At 46.3% G+C, this 20,557-nt stretch overlaps 1 protein-coding gene across 4 annotated transcripts in view; it reads right to left on the bottom strand.

Annotated features, from left to right (window-relative positions):
• CHST11 (carbohydrate (chondroitin 4) sulfotransferase 11) overlaps window positions 1-20,557 on the bottom strand; it is a 309,247-nt gene that overhangs the window by 149,347 nt on the left and 139,343 nt on the right. For all 4 annotated transcript variants that reach the window (XM_011935262.1, XM_011935278.1, XM_011935271.1 and 1 more), the window contains one exon: window positions 14,148-14,233. In XM_011935262.1, coding sequence (XP_011790652.1) covers window positions 14,148-14,233 — 86 coding nt within the window. The remainder of the gene's footprint in view (window positions 1-14,147; window positions 14,234-20,557) is intronic.

Genomic DNA, 20,557 nt, shown 5'->3' with positions numbered 1-20,557 from the left:
AACCCGGGAGGCGGAGCTTGCAGTGAGCTGAGATCCGGCCACTGCACTCCAGCCTGGGCGACAAAGCGAGACTCCATCTCAACAAAAAAGAAAAAAAAAAAAAGAAAATACCGACAGGGTGGCCTGAGCATTGCAATTTTTAAAATTTCCTTTTTTGCTTCTAAAGTGCAGCCAAAGCTGTGAACCCCTGCATTAAAAGATGGTGTTTCTTTTAGAGATAGTGGATTTCCAAGATGATGGAAGATGAGCCAGCGGCATCGTCCAAGTGATCTTAGTCTCCACCTGCTCATTTGCTCCCAGGGACCATTTGCTCCTCTCTGCCTTTGTGCCTGAGTAACAATAACAACAAAAAAATAGCAAACAGCCTTCGCTTGGTGCCAGACACCTTTCTGAGCACTTCACATGTCTGGATTCATCAAATTCTCACAAAAGAGAATGAGGTAGGGGCTATTGGTATTTTTTGAGACAGAGTCTTGCTCTGTCACCCAGGCTGGAGTGCAGTGGTGCCATCTTGGCTTACTGCCACCTCCACCTCCCAGGTTCGAGTGATTCTCCTGCTTCCGCTTGTTGAGTAGCTGGGATCACAGGTGCCCGCCACCATGACTGGCTAATTTTTGTATTTTTGGCAAAGATGGGGTTTCACCATGTTGGCCAGACTGGTGTTGAACTCCTGACCTCAAGTGATCCACCCGCCTCGGCCTCCTCCCGAAGTGCTGGGATTACAGGCATGAGCCACCGAACCCAGCCAATTCTCATTTTACAAGTGAGACAAGTGAGGCACAGAGCTGGTAAGAAGCTCTTCTATGTCACACAGCCGGCAGGCGCTGGCACTGGGATTTTAGCCCACGTGGGGCTAGTTCTAGAGCCTGTGCTCTTGACTACTTCTAGGCTGTGTGGCCTCAGATATTCATCTTTCTCTCAGAGCTTTTCTCCAAACACTGGATGGGACATGAGGCAGGAATCCAGGCAAGCACTGAGCTTGCCGAGTTCTCAAGAGCCAAGCTCTGCCTTGGCAGGATGTCTGTTATATCCGTGGATATATCTGTGGGTATTCCGTAAGAAACATGCTGGAGACAAAACAGATGGCCAGAGCAATTTCTCCAATACTCAAAGTGACTGCCAGAACTGTGTATTTGCCATTTTGTGGCTTCAAGTCCCTGATTTAAGATGAAGACAGAGGAATGTTGCAAGAGGCCATTTTAGGCAGCACTGGAGCCGGCCTGGGCGTCATACCGCTGTGGCACACTCCAAGGTCAGCCAGCTTCCTTCTAGGGCTGCCCAACATCTGCTATGGCCTGCAGCATGCCCAGCCTGTCAGTGTCTCCCAGTGTGGTAATGCAGACATTGAACGGCAGAGGATACGGGGGCTGTTGACTTTTCTAGAAGTCTGGAGCTACAATGGAACTCAGTTTTCATGCGTCTTTGGCCTGCTTATATAACTCTGTATCCAAGCAGAGGGGCGTGGATGGAGAATGCCCGCCCAGGAGGGACAAAGCTTCAGCCCCTCCAGTCAGTGCCTCTTCTCCCTTCTCCCCTCTCCCATCTCCCCTCTCACCTTGGCCAGATTTTAACTGTGCAAGGGAGGGTGGAGCCACTTGCTCTTCTGCGTGCCACCCTCCTGTGTCTTTGCTCCATCAGGATGACCAAGGCTCTACACACACACACACACACACACACACACACACGCATACACATACATACAAGCATGCATGCACACACACACGCACACCCACACACACACATGCACATGCCTAGTCTGGGTCCATCTCTATGCTCCTCCAATATCATGTATTAAACTCATATAGGACATCATTTCATAATTTTTTTAATTAAAAAAAATCCACCCAGGATGGAGAGTGATGGCACAATCACAGCTCACTGTTGCCTCAAATTCCTGGGCTCAGGGGATCAGCCTCATGAGTCAGCTGGGACGATTGGCGCACCAACACCAGGCCCAGCTAATTTTTAAATTTTTTATAGAGACAGAGTCTCACCATCTGGCCCAGGCTGGTCTCAAACTCCTGGGCTCAAGCCATCCTCCCACCTCGGACTCCCAAAGTGTAGGGATTGCAGGCATGAGCCACCACGTCTGGCCAGGACCTCATTCTATCATGGTCAGTCAGTTTACTGGCTTGATACCCCTATTAGAGCACAAACTTCCCCAGACTTACTGAGGTTAATTTGGCAAATAAAAATTACATATATTCATGGTATACAACATGATGCTTACATAGAGAGATAGACAGCAAAAATGATGACCACCATCAAGCTAAGTAACATATATATATCACCTCACATAGTTATCATTTGTCGTGTGGTCAGAACATTTAAGATCTGCTTTCCTAGCAGATTTCAAGTCTACAATACATTATTACTAACCATAATCACCAAGCTGTGCATTAGCTCTCCAGAATTTATTCATTCTGTCTAATGAAACTTTGTACCCTTTGACCAACATCTCCCTGTTTCCCCCACCTCTGGTAACCATTCTGCTCTCTGCTTCTACCAGTTCAACCTTTTTGGATTCTACATACAAGTAAGATCATGTGGTATCTGTCTTTCTGTGCCTGGCTTATTTCACTTAGCATACTGTCCCTATATTAGTCTGTTTGTGCACTGCTTTAAAGAACTACCTGAGACTGAGTAATTTACTTAGAAAAGAGGTTTCATTGGTTCCACAGGATGTACAGGAAGCATGGTTGGGGAGGCCTGAGGAAAGTTACAATCATGGCAGAAGGCGAAGGGGAAGCAGGGCCAGAGCAGGAGGAATAGAGAGAAGGGGGAGGTGCTACACACTTTCAAACAACCAGTTCCCATGAGAACTCACTCACTATCACGAGAACAGCAAGCGGGAAATCTACCCCACGATCCAATCTCCTTCCACCAGGTCCCTCTTCCAACACTGGGGGCTACAATTCAACATGAGATCAGGGGGCAGGGGTGACACAAATCCAAACCATATCAGTCCCACAGGTTCACCCATGTTGTCACCAAGGGCTGAAAATTTCCCTCTTTTTCAAGGCTAAATAACATTCCATTTATATATATATCTCTATCTATATATCTGTATCTATCTTTCTATCTATCTATCTATCTTTCTATCTATCTATCTATCTATCTATCTATCTATCTATCTATCTATCTATCTATATCTCACTCACATTTTCTTTATCTATTCATTCATTGATGGACATTTAGGTTGATTCTGTATCTTTTTTTTTCCTTTTTGAGATAGGGTCTCCCCAGGCTGGGGAGCAGTGGCATGGTCATGGCTTACTGCAGCCTCGACCTGACCTGCCTCAGTCTCTCGGGTACCTGGGGCTACAGGCACACACCACCATGTCTGGCTAATTTTATTATATTTTTTGTAGAGATAGGGTTTTGCCCTGTTGCCCAGGCTGGTCTCAAACTCCTGGGCCTCAAGCAATCTGCCTGCCTCATCCTCCCAAAGTGCTGGGATTACAGGCAAGAGCCACCACGCCCGGCCTGATTCTGTATCTTACCGTTGTGAACAATGCTGCAACTCTGCTACAGTGAGAGGGCTGGTGTCTGTTTCAGATGCTGCCTGCACTTCCTTTGGGCATATACTCAGAAGTGGGATTGCTGGATCATATGGTAGTTCTGTTTTTAATTTCTTGGAGACCCTCCATACTGTTTTCCATAATGGCTGTACCAATTTACATTCCCACCAACAGTGCACAGGAGTTCCCTCTTCACGTCCCTGCCAACCCTGATCCTTTATCTTTGATAATAGAAGGACTTTTATCTTGAAAGCCCTAGCATCTAGCAGAACACAATACACACAGTAAGCACTATGGATTGAATTGTGTCCCCCCCAAAATTTGTATGTTGAAGTTCTCACCCCGGTACCTTCAAACGTGACCTTATTTGGAAATAGGGTCATTGCAGATGCAATCAGCTAAGATGAGGTCATACTGGAGTCAGCGGGCCCCTACTCCAATATGACGGGTGTCCTTGTAACAAGGGGAAATGTGGACACAAAGCCAGGTACCCACACAGGGGCAGCAGCATGTGAAGATGAAGGCAGCAATCAGAGCAAGAAAGCCAAAGATCACCCCCAAACCAGGAGACTAACAGACAGGCCTGGAACAGGCCCTTCTTCATGGCCCTCAGAAGGAACCAACCCTGCTGGCACCTTGATCTCTGTCTTCCAGCCTCTAAAACTGTGAGACGATACATTTCTATTGTCTAAGCCACCCAGTCTGTGGTATGTTGTTAGAGCAACCCCAGCAAACTACTACAGTGAATATGCAATCAGTGAGGGAGGCAGGGTGGGGTGTGAGGGAATTCCAGTTCCATTTCACGCAGTGTGTATTTGCGGCATGCCACACACTATAGAAGAAGGAGGAAAGGAGGTAGGAGCGGAAGGAATTGAGAAACAGGGCTGAGTGTGGGCTAAGCAGCGCGGGAGGGTGGAGTCTGGGCTTAAGCAGTCCGCTAATCCCTTCCTAGTCCCGTGACTTGCTTTCCCCAGTTCCTTCATGCAACCAATCCCCTGCTCCTATTCTCTCCAACCGCCTCACACCTGTCGCACACTAGTCACATAACGTCTTGTGAAATCAAAGTTGAGATAGAATGACTGATAAGTTTCAAAGTGTTAGCCCTTCCACGACCCTTACACTTACACTTTCCGGCAGGAACTTCTGGGGGAAACATCGAGCATCGGGATGAAGCGGAGACTTGGGACAAACACGCCATACTCTTCACTGGGTCCCAGGAAACCACCCACCGTGATGTTTGGCCGCCTCTGCACCTCTAGTGGAGGGAAGCCCTGGCCACCTCCCCATGCTGAACTCACAGGAGGCACAGGAGCAAGTGGCTTCATTCATTGCCCAAACATTTACTGGGTACCTTTTCTGGGGCTGGCCCATAGTAGCTACTGGACACTCCAAGATGAGTAAGAAAGACATAGCTCCTTCCCTAAGGGGCACAAAGACTGGTGGAATCATTTTAAATGAGTGAGATTAGTGTCATAACATGGGCAGGACGTAGGGATAATAGGGCATTTTACAGACCAGCACTGTCTGAGATAGCAGTCACGAGCCACATGCAGCCCTGCGCACTCGATGTACTGCCTGTCCCAATTGAGATGTGCTGTGGGTGTCAAATACACATCAGATTTCAAAGACTTAGTATGGAAAACACAAACATAAAATACGCTAATACTTTTTTATTGACTAAATACGGAAATAATCATTTTAGGTACGCTGGGTTAAATTTTAAATATTATTAAACTTAATTTCAGCTGTTTTCTTTTTCCTTTCCAAATGTGGCTACCAAAAATTTTCAAATGACATACGTGACTTATATTATATTGCTGGTGGGCAGCATCATTCTAGAAGGACATTTCACCTGAGCTTGGAGGGGAAAAAAATCAGAGCTTCCTGGAGGAGGTTTCTTGCATGCAAATAAAAAAATCAACATTGACTGGGCATCTTGCCATGTGCCTGGGATGCTATATATTTTCTAATTTTATCCTTAATAACTGAACTACAAGCATTTTATTCCTGTTTTACAAACAAGGTCTCCAGTGCTCAAAAAGGTTCAGCCATGTACCTCAGATCTCAGAGTAACTAGTGTGAAGATGGGGTGGAAACTCCCCTGAGATCTGCATGGTCCATCAGACCCACAGACTCCACTGGGAAAGGAAGATGCATGCTACCACGCAGATGGATGCATGCTACCTCTCACCCCCGACGTCTCTCCTACGGGCAGTTTCAGAACAAGCCAGGGCTTTGTTTCAGTTCTATCCATTCTGACAAGGTTAAAATCCAATTGGCTGAGAAGCTACTTGAGTTGTGTCATTTACAGAAAAATCGAATTATGTGGAGGCCTCTTATAATTGAGGGTAATTCAGGAAATAACTCTCTGAAAATGGCAGCTAGTACAGCTGTGTTACCATTTGGAAATTGCCGAGGTCATTTTGTCACATGAATGCCCTTCTCCAGTTTAAATATGTCAGATTATATTCATACAGACAGACACAGAAAAACTCCATTAGGGCATTGAGCTTCCTATCCAGATTGGAATATATTGGATCAAATTAGGCTTGTTCCTGAAACTTCTGTTTCTGAAGCAGAACAACTGCCTATAAAGAAAGCTTGAGTTAAATGTGGACTAATCAATGAGATCAATGCTTTCACATGAACACAACCCAGAGATGAGGTCTTATTTAACAACCATTACTAAGTACCTAACTAGGCATTGGGAGTATAACAGACATGTCCACGGGAGACTTTTAAAATATGAAAGCTGCATCTGCACATTTTATAGAATATAGGTTGTGTGAATATATATGTAACACATACCACACACACACACACACAGAGGCACTCATGGCTTTATAAATCAGTGCATCAAGCTTGCTGATCAACACAGACTCTGCTAGAAACAAATAAATCAAAATTGTTAGGAAGTACTCACAATGAAGATAGCTAGTAGCTTCCAGGCAAGAGGGAATCATCCATCTTATTATTGTTCAACAAAATTCCAAATGTGCATGTGCAAAATGTCTGAGTCTACATTACAGAGCACAGCAAGGGCCCAGACCCCCTAAGAAAATTCCCAGGTTACCTAACTCCATTCTGACAATGAATGGCTACTGATTAACACCAACTCTGACCTCGGCACTGTCGTAGGTGCTTTTAATATAGAATTCTGAATCTCACAAACCTGCAAGACTGGTATCAAGCTCTGATTTTACAGATAAAGAAACCAAGGCTTGAACAGGGTAAGTAAGTGACTGTCCCAGGTCATACAGCTGGGCTGGGACTCCCCAGTTCCTTCAGGCATCCAATCCTTTCCTCTGACCCGAATTGGGTCTGACTGTCATGTCCCCTGACTTGACTGGAAATCCTTCCTGGCTTGACTGGAAATCTGACCAGTGAAGCTTCCCTGGTTCAAGAATAATGAATCCACTAGCCACAGTGAAAGAGGTAGTTCACTGTCTGTGGTTTTTTTGCAATGGGCCTCACCAGTCTATTGTAATTTGCAATTAATAATGAAGCATTCTCCCAAGTGCTGTGTGTAAGATCAGGTTAATGTAATATTTCATCTTTGCCAGCCAGCTGCCAGGCTGGCAGTAAGCATTATCTTTGCATAAAGAGTCAGTCTACAACCAAATCAATTAATCCCTCTTTGGCTGGTAGACAGCTGCTGAGTCAAAGAAGATAATTAGACCAACTCGTCATTTACCAGGTGGTTGGTAATGAAGGGATTAATTGACCAGAGTTGGGGACAGTACAACGTCTGCTCTTTCATGCCTTCCCCAGCATATGTGACCACTCAGCTTCGTTCTTCCTGAATAGCATTCAAAAGGCAGAGGGCCCTTCTCCTTCCATGCTCATTTCTATGATTGTAACTGATCCTTCAGAAATGTCCATCTGACGCCTGGCCTGGAGCAAGTCTGGGTTCTCCTTCTTACTGGCTCAAGACAAAAGTGGCCCAAGGGTCCCTTTCACAGGGTTCCTCCCAATACTTTGGCTGAAGACCTGGCATCTCGGATTGGCCCACATGCTGCTGGCTGGGTGTCCAGCACTGTAGGCATCGGACCCACAAACCTGCAAAGGGAGTAGATGAAGGACAATGATCTTTGTGTCCTAGTGGAAAACACAGACACAGAGCCTTCATACAGAAAGAGAGTAGAAACTATGTAGAGTGAACAACCTCAGCATATATGCTTTGAGTTGCTTTCCACATAACGGGTTATGTCCTGCGTTGCGACTATCTGGGGTTGGTGTCATGTGGGTGGTAAAAAGAGTTTACCAAGAGAACTGTAGGTAAAGAAAGGCAGATGTATTAGAAGAAGTATGAAAGCACATTGCAAGGGAGCAATAGGCAGGTCAGCAAGAAAGGAACTGACTGCAAGTGGACAAAGGCTTGCTGGGGATTTTACAGGATGGTGCTTGTGCTGTGTGCTGAAGGGGGCTTTGTGCAGTACTGATAACGCCAAGGTTTCAGTGAACTAACTTGGCATTTTTCTATCAGCCAAGGGTCTGGTGATAGGTGGGTGTAGGAAGATGGCGAGTTATTTGCACAGGAGGACTATGTGTCCTGGAACACGAAGACGAAGACAGGCAGACGTACAGCTTATCTGCTTTCTCTTTTTGTTTTCCCTTGGTCCTGCCAGCCTGCTTCTCCCTCTCTAACTTTGCAAGTTATAGGTTATACTAGAATCAAAGACTTTTAGGACCAGGGGGTAGGGGGTGCTTAAAGACCTTCCAACTCAGGGCTTCCGAACCCTGGCTATCCATTAGAATCACTTAGGGAGCTTTGAAAAATAACAACACCCCAGCCCTAACCCAGACCAATAAAATCAGAATCGCCAGGGGTGAGGCCTAGGCACTGGTCATTTTCCAAAAGCTCCCAGAATGGTCCTCACCACAGGCTTGAGAATCACTGGTCCAGTCTAACTCCTTCATTTTGTAGATGACAATGCTGAGGCCTGGAAGGGGGACATTACCTGCCCTGGAGAAACCCCACAGTTAGCAAGTGGCCGAGTCAAAAGGAGAAGCTAGGTCACAAGATGCACGCCAGTTTTTGTGGGCCCCTCTTGACTACCAACCCTGCCAATAGGTAAAGACCAGGTGGATTGGAAATGACCAGAACGGCAGACATGACCCAATCCACATGCTACCAACCTGCCACTCCTGCCCCCTCTCCAGTCAGCCCCTGGCATCACCTTCACTCCAGCCACAAACCCCTCCCAGTTCTCTGAATGCGCCATGGACTCTCTCCCTGTGGCCCTGCTGCTGTTCCCCACTCTGTGATGCTGTCTCACTTCTTTAACATGGGGAAGTCTGCTGTGTCTTCAGAGACTGGACTCAGATCCTGTAGAAAGGCCCCCACTGCGCACCGTCCCTCAGAGGCTAACCACTCACTCCCGATTCTCTCATAACTTTGCAAAAAGCTTCTATTATAGACCGCTTATCAGGTTACATGATTTAGGTGCCTCTCCTCCCCACTACAAATGTCCATTGAAGGAACAAATTTTGGCAGGCATTGCGGAAAAAGCTATTTAGGTTGGGGCTAAGAGAGTCCCCCACAACTGCCCCAACAACCTTTGGACTATTACAAGCTTTCATCAATCTAAAATATTCAACGAAATCAACGAGCCCAGCTTCCAAATGTCACCAAGATGCTCTATCCCATGGCAGAATTCTCGGGGGTGACTCCTGCTCTGCCAGCTCCAGCCAGGAGACAAAGGCCTGTCCTTCACTGGGCCATATATAAGGTTCAGTAAGCAAAAAATAAATCTGCAATTTTTATTTATTTTATTTTATTTTATTTTTGAGACAGTCTCACCCTATTACCCAGGTTGGGGTATACGGCCACGATCTCAGCTCACTGCAACCTCTGCCTCCCAGATTTTCCTGTCTCAGCCTTCTGAGTAGCTGGGATTATAGGCATGAGCTGCCATGCCCAGCTAATTTTTGTATTTTTAGTAGAGAAGAGGTTTCGCTATGTTGCCCAGGCTGGTTTAGAACTCCTGATCTCAGGTGATCTGCTCACCTTGGCCTCCCAAAGTGCTGGATTACAGGCGTGAGCCACTGTGCCCAGCCCGCAAGTGTTTACAGCTATTGTCCCTTCCATGCTATTCCAGAAGTCCTGGCACCTGCTTTTGTGAATTTTGCAACTGGTCCTGAGCACACCTCAGGTCTCGGCTTGAGTCACTGGGAAAGAGAATCTCAAGGAAGCATTTTTTCACCCAGGAAAAACAAAGCACTAGCCTCTCCACATCCTGCAACCTAGCCAGGCTACATTGGCCTGTCTCTCTCATTCAGGAGCTGCGTGATTTGCACATTGCTCAACCCTCTGAGCCTCAGTTAATTTACCTAAAAGATGGGGTTACTGGAGACCTTCCTCTACGGCTTGTTGTAAAGATTCCATGAGACGTGTGTGACAAATATGTAGAATGGTCACTGGCATGTATTATACATTTAGTAAATAGTAATTTGTCTTCCTTTTTCTCTCTCATCTTTCTTTCCTTCTGACCTTCCTTCTCCCTCCCTCTCTCCTCCTCACCATCCTGCTTCCTGGAGTCTAACTGATGGAGAAATAAGTTTACTTTAGTACCCTGAAGACTTGATCAATAAAGAGTCACCATGTAACAGAGATTTCAGTGGGGCCTCCAAGATCTTGTCATTCTGTTTTCCTGGAGCCTTTCCCCCACCCCCCAACCCCGCCTCGCAAAGAGTTCCCCAGAATTCCTCTAAATTCCTTGAACACTGTTTGATCCTCGGAGACCCCTAGAACAACTGGATCTGCTGTGCCCTGTGCAAACCTCCTAGACTCAGTGCTTACAAATTCACGGTCAGCCCTGTGCTGTGTGTGTCCCTCCCCTTGGAACATGGTAATCACAGAGCAAGTGTAAATGCTAAAGAAAGAACCAAGCAGGGCAGGGCTGAACCACATGAGTGATGTTGTGAAGATTTCAGGGAACCCACGAGAGGACCAGGAGGTGGGCGAGGCAGAAAGACAAGCTGTCTCACCCTAGCTGGCATTTAGGGGAAATTAGGCCCTATTAATGGCTGACAATGCAGCTCTGCCCAGTGCCTCTGAACTGAGCCAGAGAGGCCCGCAGATGTGCTCGGCCCACAAATATGCAGTTGACACCTCCTGAACTTTCGGTGACTTGATTCCAGCTGATCTGATCGGCAATTACATTTTATTTTGGGGCCAAGGAAACAGCAGAGAACCAGGAAAATTATAAGACATCAGAGTACAGTTTTTCTAAGAATATCAACTCCAAACTTTTCTTAACCAATTGTTGTTTTATTGGTTAGGGGTTTGCAGGGCACTAAAATAAGGAAATCTTGGACACTAAAATAAAGAACTTGGTACACTAAAATCAGATTATAGCCAATTTCCCAATATTATAGCCACTTTTCCCAGATTATAGCCAAAATTTCTCAATTTTCCCAACCCTTTGTCCAGTGAAAATCTGGGTTCAATTTTTTTTGTTTTTTTAGAGAGGGGATGGGGTAACTCCCACCAAGAGAACTTTGCTGGTAACAGCAAGTACAGCACAGAGGTAAAGAAATTTGGATTTATAGTTTGCTTTTGGGTTGAATTTCACTCTGTTTCTTACTAGTTATATGGACTTGGATAAGTTGTGTGAAGTTATTGGCCTCAGTTCCCTCATCCATAAAATGGGGATATAAAACCTAGCTAGCTTGGGGCTTATTATTACAAGGATTAGATAAGATGTTCATAAGCATCTAGATAGTATCTGGCCTATGGTACTGATAACACAGTAACTAAGATGACATCTTCTTGCCATAATGTTGGTTTCTTATCACCTAAAATAAACAGTTCCTGTTTTCACCGTTATATATCAAGCCCAAACACGCAGTCAGTACAAAAAACGGAAACGCCAGCTCGGGGAGCAGTTTGGTTTCTAGCAACTAGAGGGTTTGTCATCTGCCTCAGTGATAACATCATTCCGGGCTCAGCAGCTTCAACAGCTTGGCTGGTAGGGAAATACAAGAAACTGCCACAGAGCCCAATCAGGTGCAAAGTTTGTAAATGGCTCATGGACACAAAACCAACTAACTCAATAGAAGCTCTCGCTCCCTTCTCTCCTCAACTCCCCGGCCCAAATGATCACCAAGACAGTTTCTCTGAAAAGTGCCACTTACTGAACTTGCGTGGGATGGAACATAATTGCAGCTTGTAAAGGAAACCAGCCTAAGAAAAAACATCCCGAGGAAACGAGGTGATTTTCCTGCAGCTACATTTCCCTGGTTGCTGGCTAATGGGGCCAGACAACTTGCCCAAGACATCCTTGAGGGAGGACGGTGACTCACCCACCTACGCCCTCCCCAGTGCCTCCGGGAGCTGCTCTCCAGCCTAGCTTCCCTCCCAAGTCCCAGGCTACTGCTCAATAGGCCTGTCATCCAGACAATGCTCAGAACACTACCGGAAGGAAGAGCGGGCCTCTACCCAGGACAGGCATCTCTTCTCTGACTGGTTTACAATGGGACCAAGCAGGGTCTGCCTCACCAGTCAACTCATTCCCCTCAACCCTGAGCCCAGAGTTACCAGCCACAAAAGGCTAAGCACACACCCTCTCCACCTTTTTGTGCCCAGGGCCTAGTGCTAAGCTGCTAAGCTACTAAGCTATATGTTCCTAGGCACATGTAACAGCACATGAAGAAAGGAATGAGAAAAAGGAGTGAATCAACCCATGAAGGCGCAAACTCTACAGGAAGCTCCAAGCAAGACACATCACTACGTGTAACACTGCAAGGCAGGTATTATTCATGCCACATTATAAATCAAAGAAAGAAATCTCAGAGAGGTTAAGTAAACACCCCATAGTCACATAGCTGAGAAATGATGAAATTAGGCTTTGAACCCTAGGTCTCACTCCTAAGTCAAGGCTTCTGCTATGGTAGCCACCCTCTGGACCACAAAAATGACAAATCATACCGACAGAGCCCCTGACACATCAGAATTATTTCATCCTCCCAACATTCCGGGGAGAGTTTTAGGTAGAAAAACTGATCTCTAAAGAGAACTCATCATATATTCAGGGTTGCACAATTAGTTAGAGGTGAAGTCAGGATTTGAACCTGGACTTTCATGTTTTGAATCACAAGTATTTGAGAGCCCTGTGTTAGGTACTGAGGAGCCAACAGTGAACAGGACAGACGCAGTCCATGGACCTTCCATCCACAGGGGCGGTGACTTCAGAAATAGCTTTTCCCGTGACACCATATGTTACCCATAAAATTTGCAGCAGTGTTTCAGCAGTTTTGTATTGAAGGAGAAAATGCTCTGAGAACAGAGGATATCAACAAAAAGACGGGAATGGTTTGCATCTGAGGAGCCTGTGTTGTTTTCAACACGGGTTACCAGAAATCCCATCCTTCGTTGAAGCACAGTTCTGTCTCTTCCTTAGGACAGAATGTGTGTGGACAAGCTGGGAGACCTGCCTATCATAGGCAGATTTTTTGGGGGCACCAAAGGGAACCCAACTATCAAATTCCCCACTGAGTCACCACAGAACCCAGTACAGCAAGCCTCAGGTAATACTGATGTGGCAACTAATGGACTAATCTGGCCAAGTCACACCTCAAGACAGGGCATGAGTTAACCTAATTAGGCCACCCATGATGCATAAACTCAGGAGTCCATTTTTCCAGAAGGGAGTGCAGGTGAGAGACTGGGAAGGGTGGTAGGGGGCACCAGGTAGTTCTCGAGTGCATCCCTTTGCAAGAGTTCTAAAAATTCAACACCTTTGAGGCCCATGCATTATCTTCCTCCACCAGGTACCTTGGTTCAAAGAACTATTAAATTTAGTCAGAGACTGTAGCCAAAGCAGTACATTTTTCCCTCTTTCTCTACAGCTATCGAATGTCCACTGATGCTGCTGCTAGTTGTTCACTCACCAGTTCTGGGCATCAAGTGCTAATTAATGTTCCTACGAAAGGATCAGTCCCAGAGTCTCCACATCAAGACCCACACACGCCACTGAGGCTGTTGCCATGGCAACCAGGCCTCCTAACTTTGCACTAGCTTTCCACAGAAGACACTTTTCCTTGGTTGGAGCTTTTTTTTGCTTAAAGAGGAGCTCTTTTCATAATTGATGGCACAGAGGCCACGTTTGCTACCTCATTAAACTAACGAGTTAGATTTACTGAGGTAGTCACTTAGCAAAAGGTCCCTGCTCACAAGGGAGTTTGCCAAACTGGCACAGTAAGGTGGGGCATCACTGGGCTTTAATATGTGGGATGTGGGAGTGGGTGTCAAGTGTACCCATGTGCAACTCTTCCTTTGGGGATACCAATGGGAAGACTGCACAGCCTCGCTGGCCCTTTAATTTCCGAGTCCCATTGCTCGGACTTGAGACTGTATTAATCTCAGGAGTTCAAACCCTGGGCAGGTCTGAACGCTTAGCACTAAGCCTAGGCATTTCTTTAATTCTAAACATCCCCTGCTAGAAATTTTCAGAGATGCTACATAGAACAAGGGTGACGAAGAAAGCAACCTCTAAAGGTAAAATGCCGGGCTGTGAAAGGAAGTTTTAAATCTCCCAAAGACCACAATTTTGGAGTTTTTAGTATCCATCCCCACCAAGAAAAAAAACAAGTTCACATGCTGACAGAGTACTCGAAGCTTACCTGGATTGGGTTGTAGAGTTCCTGCAGGGGGCTTCGGGACCCCTTCCGGCAGCAGATGTCCACACCAAAGGGATTCCTCCGCATGACTGAGGAAAGAAAGTGAAGGCTCATCAGAAATGAGCAACAAAGATTTGTTGTCTGACAAAGAAAAAGGCACAGAGGAGGGAAGAAGAAACAGGCAGGAAAGAAAGAGAAAACCAGCTTCTAGCAAAGGAAGATTTCCACGCTGTCCCTTCTCCAACAGCACAGCTGCCGTCTGTCTTCCCAACATTCAGGCATCTCCACATCCAGAAGGATCTAAATCATGCTAAAAAGTCTCCCCAGCAAGTGTTTTAAGAAAACAGGACAGACATCTAAAACTCATTGAAATGAAACCACTTACAAAAGATAGCATAATGGCTGCTTCAAAGACAGCAAGTTCTACCCAGCACCAGGGTTGGTAACACATTTTAAGATTCCGCAGACTTCTCCAGCAACAGTCAATGACCTTTTATTCCTAGTCCCTGGAAGCTGGCCTTCTGAGAACGCGCAGGTCCTTCCCCAGGAGGCTCCTCCCACTGGATAGGTCAGAGGCCCAGACTCCCAAAGTCTCTCCTAAATTATGTTATTTTTAGTGAAAATATCAGCATGAAGCAGAAAAGACAAGAGTTTACGGTTCCAGACAGAGATGGCACTTACAATTAATAAAAGAGGAGGAATTAAGTGAACTCCTCAAAACCCACCAACATTGAAGCCACCAAGAGCTCTTTTTAAATGGCAATGGATTCTTTCCTTTTCATTTTTCTTGTTCACCCTGTGCAGCCCCTCATGCATTGTGTAAAGCATAGTCATGGGCTTGATCATTATTTGTTGGTGGGAGGAGGAAGGAGGAAGGGAGGGATGAAATGGGGAGAGAGAGAAGGAAGGAAGGAAGGAAGAAAGGAAGGTAGGAGGGAAGGAAAGAGAGCAGTAGAGAGGGAGAGAAGGAAGGAGGGAAGGAGGAAAGGAGAAGGAAAGGGAGGGGAGGAAGCGAAGGAAGGGAAGAAGGAGAGAGGAAAAAAGGAAGGAAAGGAAGGAGGAAAGGAAAAAAGGAAGCAGAGAAGGAGGAAGGAGGGAAGAAGGGAAGGAAGGAGAGAGGAAAAAAAGAGAGATGGGGGAAGAATAAATGGGGCTTTCTGCTCAAGTATACCATAGGCAGTTTTCTTATGGTTCAAGGTGCAACAATGGCATGAGTGAAAAAAGGAAAACTAGATTCTTCCATGAGCCTAAAGAACTCACCTGCTCCATAGAGGCAGCAAATGGAGAGCAGGACATTCCCTGGAACAGACAGCCTGGGTTTGAATACTGGCTCTACTACTACTGGCTGGGTGACCTTAGGGAAACTACCTAACCTCTCTGTGCCTCTGCTTCTTTGTCTGTAAAATGGGAATGACAGGCATCTAACTTCCTGGGTTGGATGTGAAGATTAAATGAGTAACTACTATGTGCAGAATGCTTAAAAATGTGCCTGGCAAAAAGCCAGAGTTTAAAAGTGTTGGTGACAAATTTCAGAAGCTATTTTAGATCCCCTTGGGAGGAAGGCAGGAACTTCTCTATTCGTGGCTATCAAGGGGCCTGATGGGGAGAAACCAGACCTCAAGTAGGGTACAGCTCAAATGACTGGGAGGGCTAGCTGCAGGGGGTAAGCCCAGGGACCTCTGCTCAGAAGTTAATCTGAGGTCAGGAAAGGGAGGAGAGTCATCCACAAGCAGCTGATGACATCTGGAAGGTCTCCGGAGGAACAACTGCTGTTCAGTGAGCCTCTGTTGACTTGTCACTTTGAGCCACATGGAAACTCTGAAAGTCAATCATCAATGCCCAGAAACAAGATGCCATGTTTTCTTTTTCCTTTTCCTTGACTTCCTAGGGCAGGGGTCAGCAAAATTTTCTGTAAGGGGCCAGACAGTATTTAGGCTTTGCACCCTGCAGTCTCTGTCATAACTCTTCCACAGGGCCATCGTGGTGTGAAAGCCTTGCCAAAAGATACAGAAATGAATGGGTGTGGCTGGGCGCCAACAAAATTTCACTGATGAACAGGGAAATCTGGGAAAATGTCGTCTAATTTGCATGTGTCAGAAAATATTATTCTTCTTTTGAGTTTTTTCCACCAATGAACAAAAATGGGCAGTGGGCCAGCTTTGGCCCTTGGGCTAGAGTTTGCCAACCCCTGCCCTAGAGAACTGCTCCAGGTCTTCTCAGGGTCAGTAGTACAAGCTCCAAACATAGCTACATGCCCACAGTCTTCCCTGCGGAGGGCAGAATCACAGGCAAATATCAATACATTAAAGCCATTAGAATTTGATCAGGCTGTACAGACAAACACTGGTTCTTTGTTCCTCCAGTTGCCCCCAGAAGAGGGAAAAAAAATTCTATGTTGTGTTTTTCTTTAATTTATGACTTCATTTTTCATTTCCACCAAAAAGGAGGTAAACTGTTAAATGCACGCAAGTTGCCCTTGGTGCACAATGACATAGCAACACTTCGGAGAAGTAAAAACAGCCATAAAACTCGTAAAATTATGCCCACGCCAGGCAAGATTAAATTCTCCCTATGGCGGCAGACAGGCTCATCGAGGCCCATGGCTCCGGGACCGCCGCAGTGAAAAACCTACCATGGAATCCATTAAAAGTCTGCTTTTATGGGGGGCAGTATTATTTAATTGGTTTATTTTTCTAATACAAGGGCTTTAAAATGCTTTGACCGTGTGGGGCCTGAGCCTTGGGTTATTTGCCCACAGCCATCAGCCCTGCCCGTGACTTCACTGGGTGCCATGGGAACCGGCCTTGGCTCCCCAGACCACAAAAGCCAACGGGGCCTTGTGTGCCTTTTATGGGAATGATAGCAAGCCCACCGTTTCTGGAGTGCTCACTGTGCACCAGGCAGTCGGTGCACTGGGATCCTTCCCACGGTGACGGAAGTACCTGCATTTCACAGATAACCCCTCTGCGCCTCCCTTTACTGCAGGCACTTGGCCAAGGTCAAGGCCATGTCAGTGGAAAGGAGCCAAGCTGAGCCTCGAGACTAACAGGCGCTGCCCAACCTGTGAGCCAACGGTCACCCCCCAACTCAGCTAGGCCACCCGGCCACGAGGATGCAGACCACTGAGTCAAGGCCCACCCCGCCCACCAGGGTGGGAGGCTTGGGCCAGTACTTTATCTCTCCTCAAGAGGAAAGAAGGAGCCAGACGACTCAGGAGGAGCCCAGTGATCTGTGGAAGGAAGAGAAGGAGAGTGAAGAAAAGATAAAGTTCCCCAAATCCTCCATGTCATGTTCCAAAAACTAGAGTTTCTCAACGTGCGCTCTACTTACTTTGCCCATCATACTGCTTATTAAAAAAGCAGATTTCTGGGCACATTCTTGGGCTTCATCCCAGAATTGCTGGATCAGAAGGAAGGGGAGATGGAAGTGAAGGTCCAAGAATCTGCATTTTAATAAGACTTCCCCACCATGGGGAAGACAGGTACAAATTATACTCTTTATGCTTTCTGATTCTTGAGTATCCAATTATAGAATAAACAATTTCCACACCACCTGGCTCCATCTACCCCAGAAGACACTGTAGCATCTACAGTAAGAGCTGTGGACCATCTCCTACTGCTGATGTTGCGTGAAGGTTCGGACCCTCCCTAGAAGTTAAGCCCCACTGTACTCTCTCAGGGTTAGACCACAGGGGCTTTTGGTTTCCAGGGGCCACAAATGACTTCTGGGCTAGTCATATGCAAATGGCAACAATGAGGACCTACTCTGTTGCCTGGGATGCAAAGGAAACACCAGCAATTATGCACACGAGTATATTCACCCCGCATGTATCTTACAAGTGGTGTTAGGAAGTTTGAGTAACCAAGGCCCAGACAGTGGCAGCTAATGTTCATAGGGCATCAGTGCTTCACCAAGCAGTTCACACATTTAATCCCCACAACAGTCCCACGGCGCAGGTACTACTACTGTCCTCACTTGACTGATGAGAATACCGAGGCACAGCAGGGTTAGGTAACTTGCCCAGGTCTCATGACTAGAAAGAGGTGGAGACGGGATTCTGCCTTAGACAGCCCATGGTCTCAGCTGCCACACTGGGTCACCTCTTCACTGACAGGTAAGTCAAACATCTCCATAGTCTCCTCCAGGCCCGAGATCTGCTTGGCTGGCCACTTCTAGGACAAGTCAAAATGTAATAGGATTCATTGAAATGCTGTGATGGCAAACTATTAATTAATGGTTTTATTACACTCATTCATTCGACAAGTTCTTATCACGCACCTACGATGTGTGAGGCAACTCGCCAGGCACCGGGTTTGGGGGATAGAGCCTCTCTCTAACCTATTCATGTTGTTGCTGTAGTGCCTGGCATGTAGTAGGTACTCAAAAGGTTGATGAATGATAGAGGATTTAACACTTCCTTTAAGAGCATCAGAGAGGTTTGGTTCTTGCTATATATGGAGAAAACTGCCAGTAGTACTAGGCTACGGTTATTTTTTTTTTTTTCTTTGAAAAATGAAAGGTCTGATGATCAAAAGCCCCGTAAAAGAAATCCCTGAGGCCCCGAGGACATTTAACAGCAGCCTTCTGCTGTCCACCCCGCCCACTGGGAGTTTTATTTAGCCACAACACTTGTTTTCTCCTCTCTAAACTCAAATCAATGGGATTAAAGGTTTTTTTTTTAAAGAATCTAATTAGCTCAATTTACAGTATGATTTCTTGGACCCAGGAACAGTTCCACATCTCCCACGATACATAAATGAAGCTAAAATTAAACTCAAGCCGCTTGTGTGTGTTTCATTATAATGAAGAGCACGTTGTTTTCAAGTGGACACTCCATTCCCAGTCTGCTAACTGAGAGCAGCCCCATGGAGAGCTGGCTCAGGACAAAGGAATTAAGCCCACCTGGTTCTCTGGGCGACTCCCTGTGACCCTCTCAGTGCTGCTGGAATGCAAGAGAGCTGCTGGATTGTTAATTCAGGTCTGAAGACACAGAACTGAAATACTGCAGGACCCTGAGTAGGAACTTGCCTCTCATGCATGTCTTAAAACCAAAGACATTTAGAATTCCAAGGGATTCGAGTATAGGCCAATCCCCTCGATTTACAGAAGAAACTCGGAGACCTTACACGCTTGCCTAAAGTGCACAGTGTAGCTAGCAGCAGAGCCAGGGCCAGAAGTCATATCTTACAAAATAAACTACCACATAGTGGGAATGTACCACGTATCTGATGCCTGACACAATGCTCGGCCTTTTTCTCACATTGTTTCATTGAATCCTGATAAAACCCCTTTAAGTTAGATGTAATAATGATGTCATCTACTCCCATTTTGCACTTGAGAAAACTGAAGCCCAGAGAGGTTAAGTAACTTGTCCAAGATCACACAGCCAGCAAGCAACACAGGCAAGTATCAAATTGACAACCCATGTCTGTTTATTTCCAGCACTGGTGCTCTTCACCGTGCTGTCTCGAAAGGCAGTAAAAGATGCTTTTACCCTCACAACTCCTACCATTTTTGGGCTGTCACTTCCCTCAACGTTTCAAAATGAAGCACTGCTGTACTAAATCACCCAAGTCCAGATGGGTCTCTGCTCCTTCTGCTGGCAAAACAACTCTAATACTCGGTTGACTTCGGATGCTTTCCAAATCTGACTTGCTAACAGGCTAGGCATGATTCATCTGCTCCACACTCGGAGAGTGCAGGGCAGCAATGCACTTGCAGAAATGTTTTTTCCAAATGCACAAATTCATGCTGGAGCCCTAGCAGTGTGCCCCAGCCCATCCATCAAGACAGAACAGTGTCTGATTCAGCCTCATCAAGTTAGAAGGGTGAGCAATACCCAGCTCCCTCAGCAGGAGCTGCTCCTGCAAGGACAGGCAACTCTGTTTTGCACCTGGGGGACCCAAAGTCAGCCCTCAAAGGACACTGAGTCTCCCAGCTCTCCCTCATCCTCTTCTGAGCTCACTGTGATGAAACTAGAGTGACCAGCCAGTCTAAGTCTAGTTTGCCTGGTCCAAGGAGATCCCCAGGATTCAGGACTTTGAGTGCTAAAACCAAGTAAGCTCCAGGTAAACCCAGATGAGTTGCTCACCCAGCAAAACCCTTTGGAAGAAGCAGGTTCAACCAGAATTGGATTCAAGTCCTGGTTTTACCCATTAACTAGCCTTGGGACGTTGGGTCAACTTCCTAATCTCTGAAACTCAGCTATGCAACGCGGTTAATAATGCCTGTATCACAGGGTGGTGGTGGGAACGAAGTGAACACGTCAACTAGCCTGGTCCATGGCACTCAAAACCGTCCATGTGAAAAGCCACAGAGCTGGATCCCACCCCTAGCTCTGCCACCAAACTAAGATCCTCACTTTGAACAAGGTCTCCCTGGGCCTCTGTTTTCTCCTTGGTCAGGTGAAGAGG

This window comes from Colobus angolensis, unplaced genomic scaffold, assembly GCF_000951035.1.
Source record: "Colobus angolensis palliatus isolate OR3802 unplaced genomic scaffold, Cang.pa_1.0 Scaffold10, whole genome shotgun sequence".
In the NCBI taxonomy this organism is placed as follows: Eukaryota; Metazoa; Chordata; class Mammalia; order Primates; family Cercopithecidae; genus Colobus; species Colobus angolensis.
The sequence above is the reverse complement of the archived record's forward strand: the minus strand, read 5'-3'. Positions and strand labels throughout refer to the sequence as shown.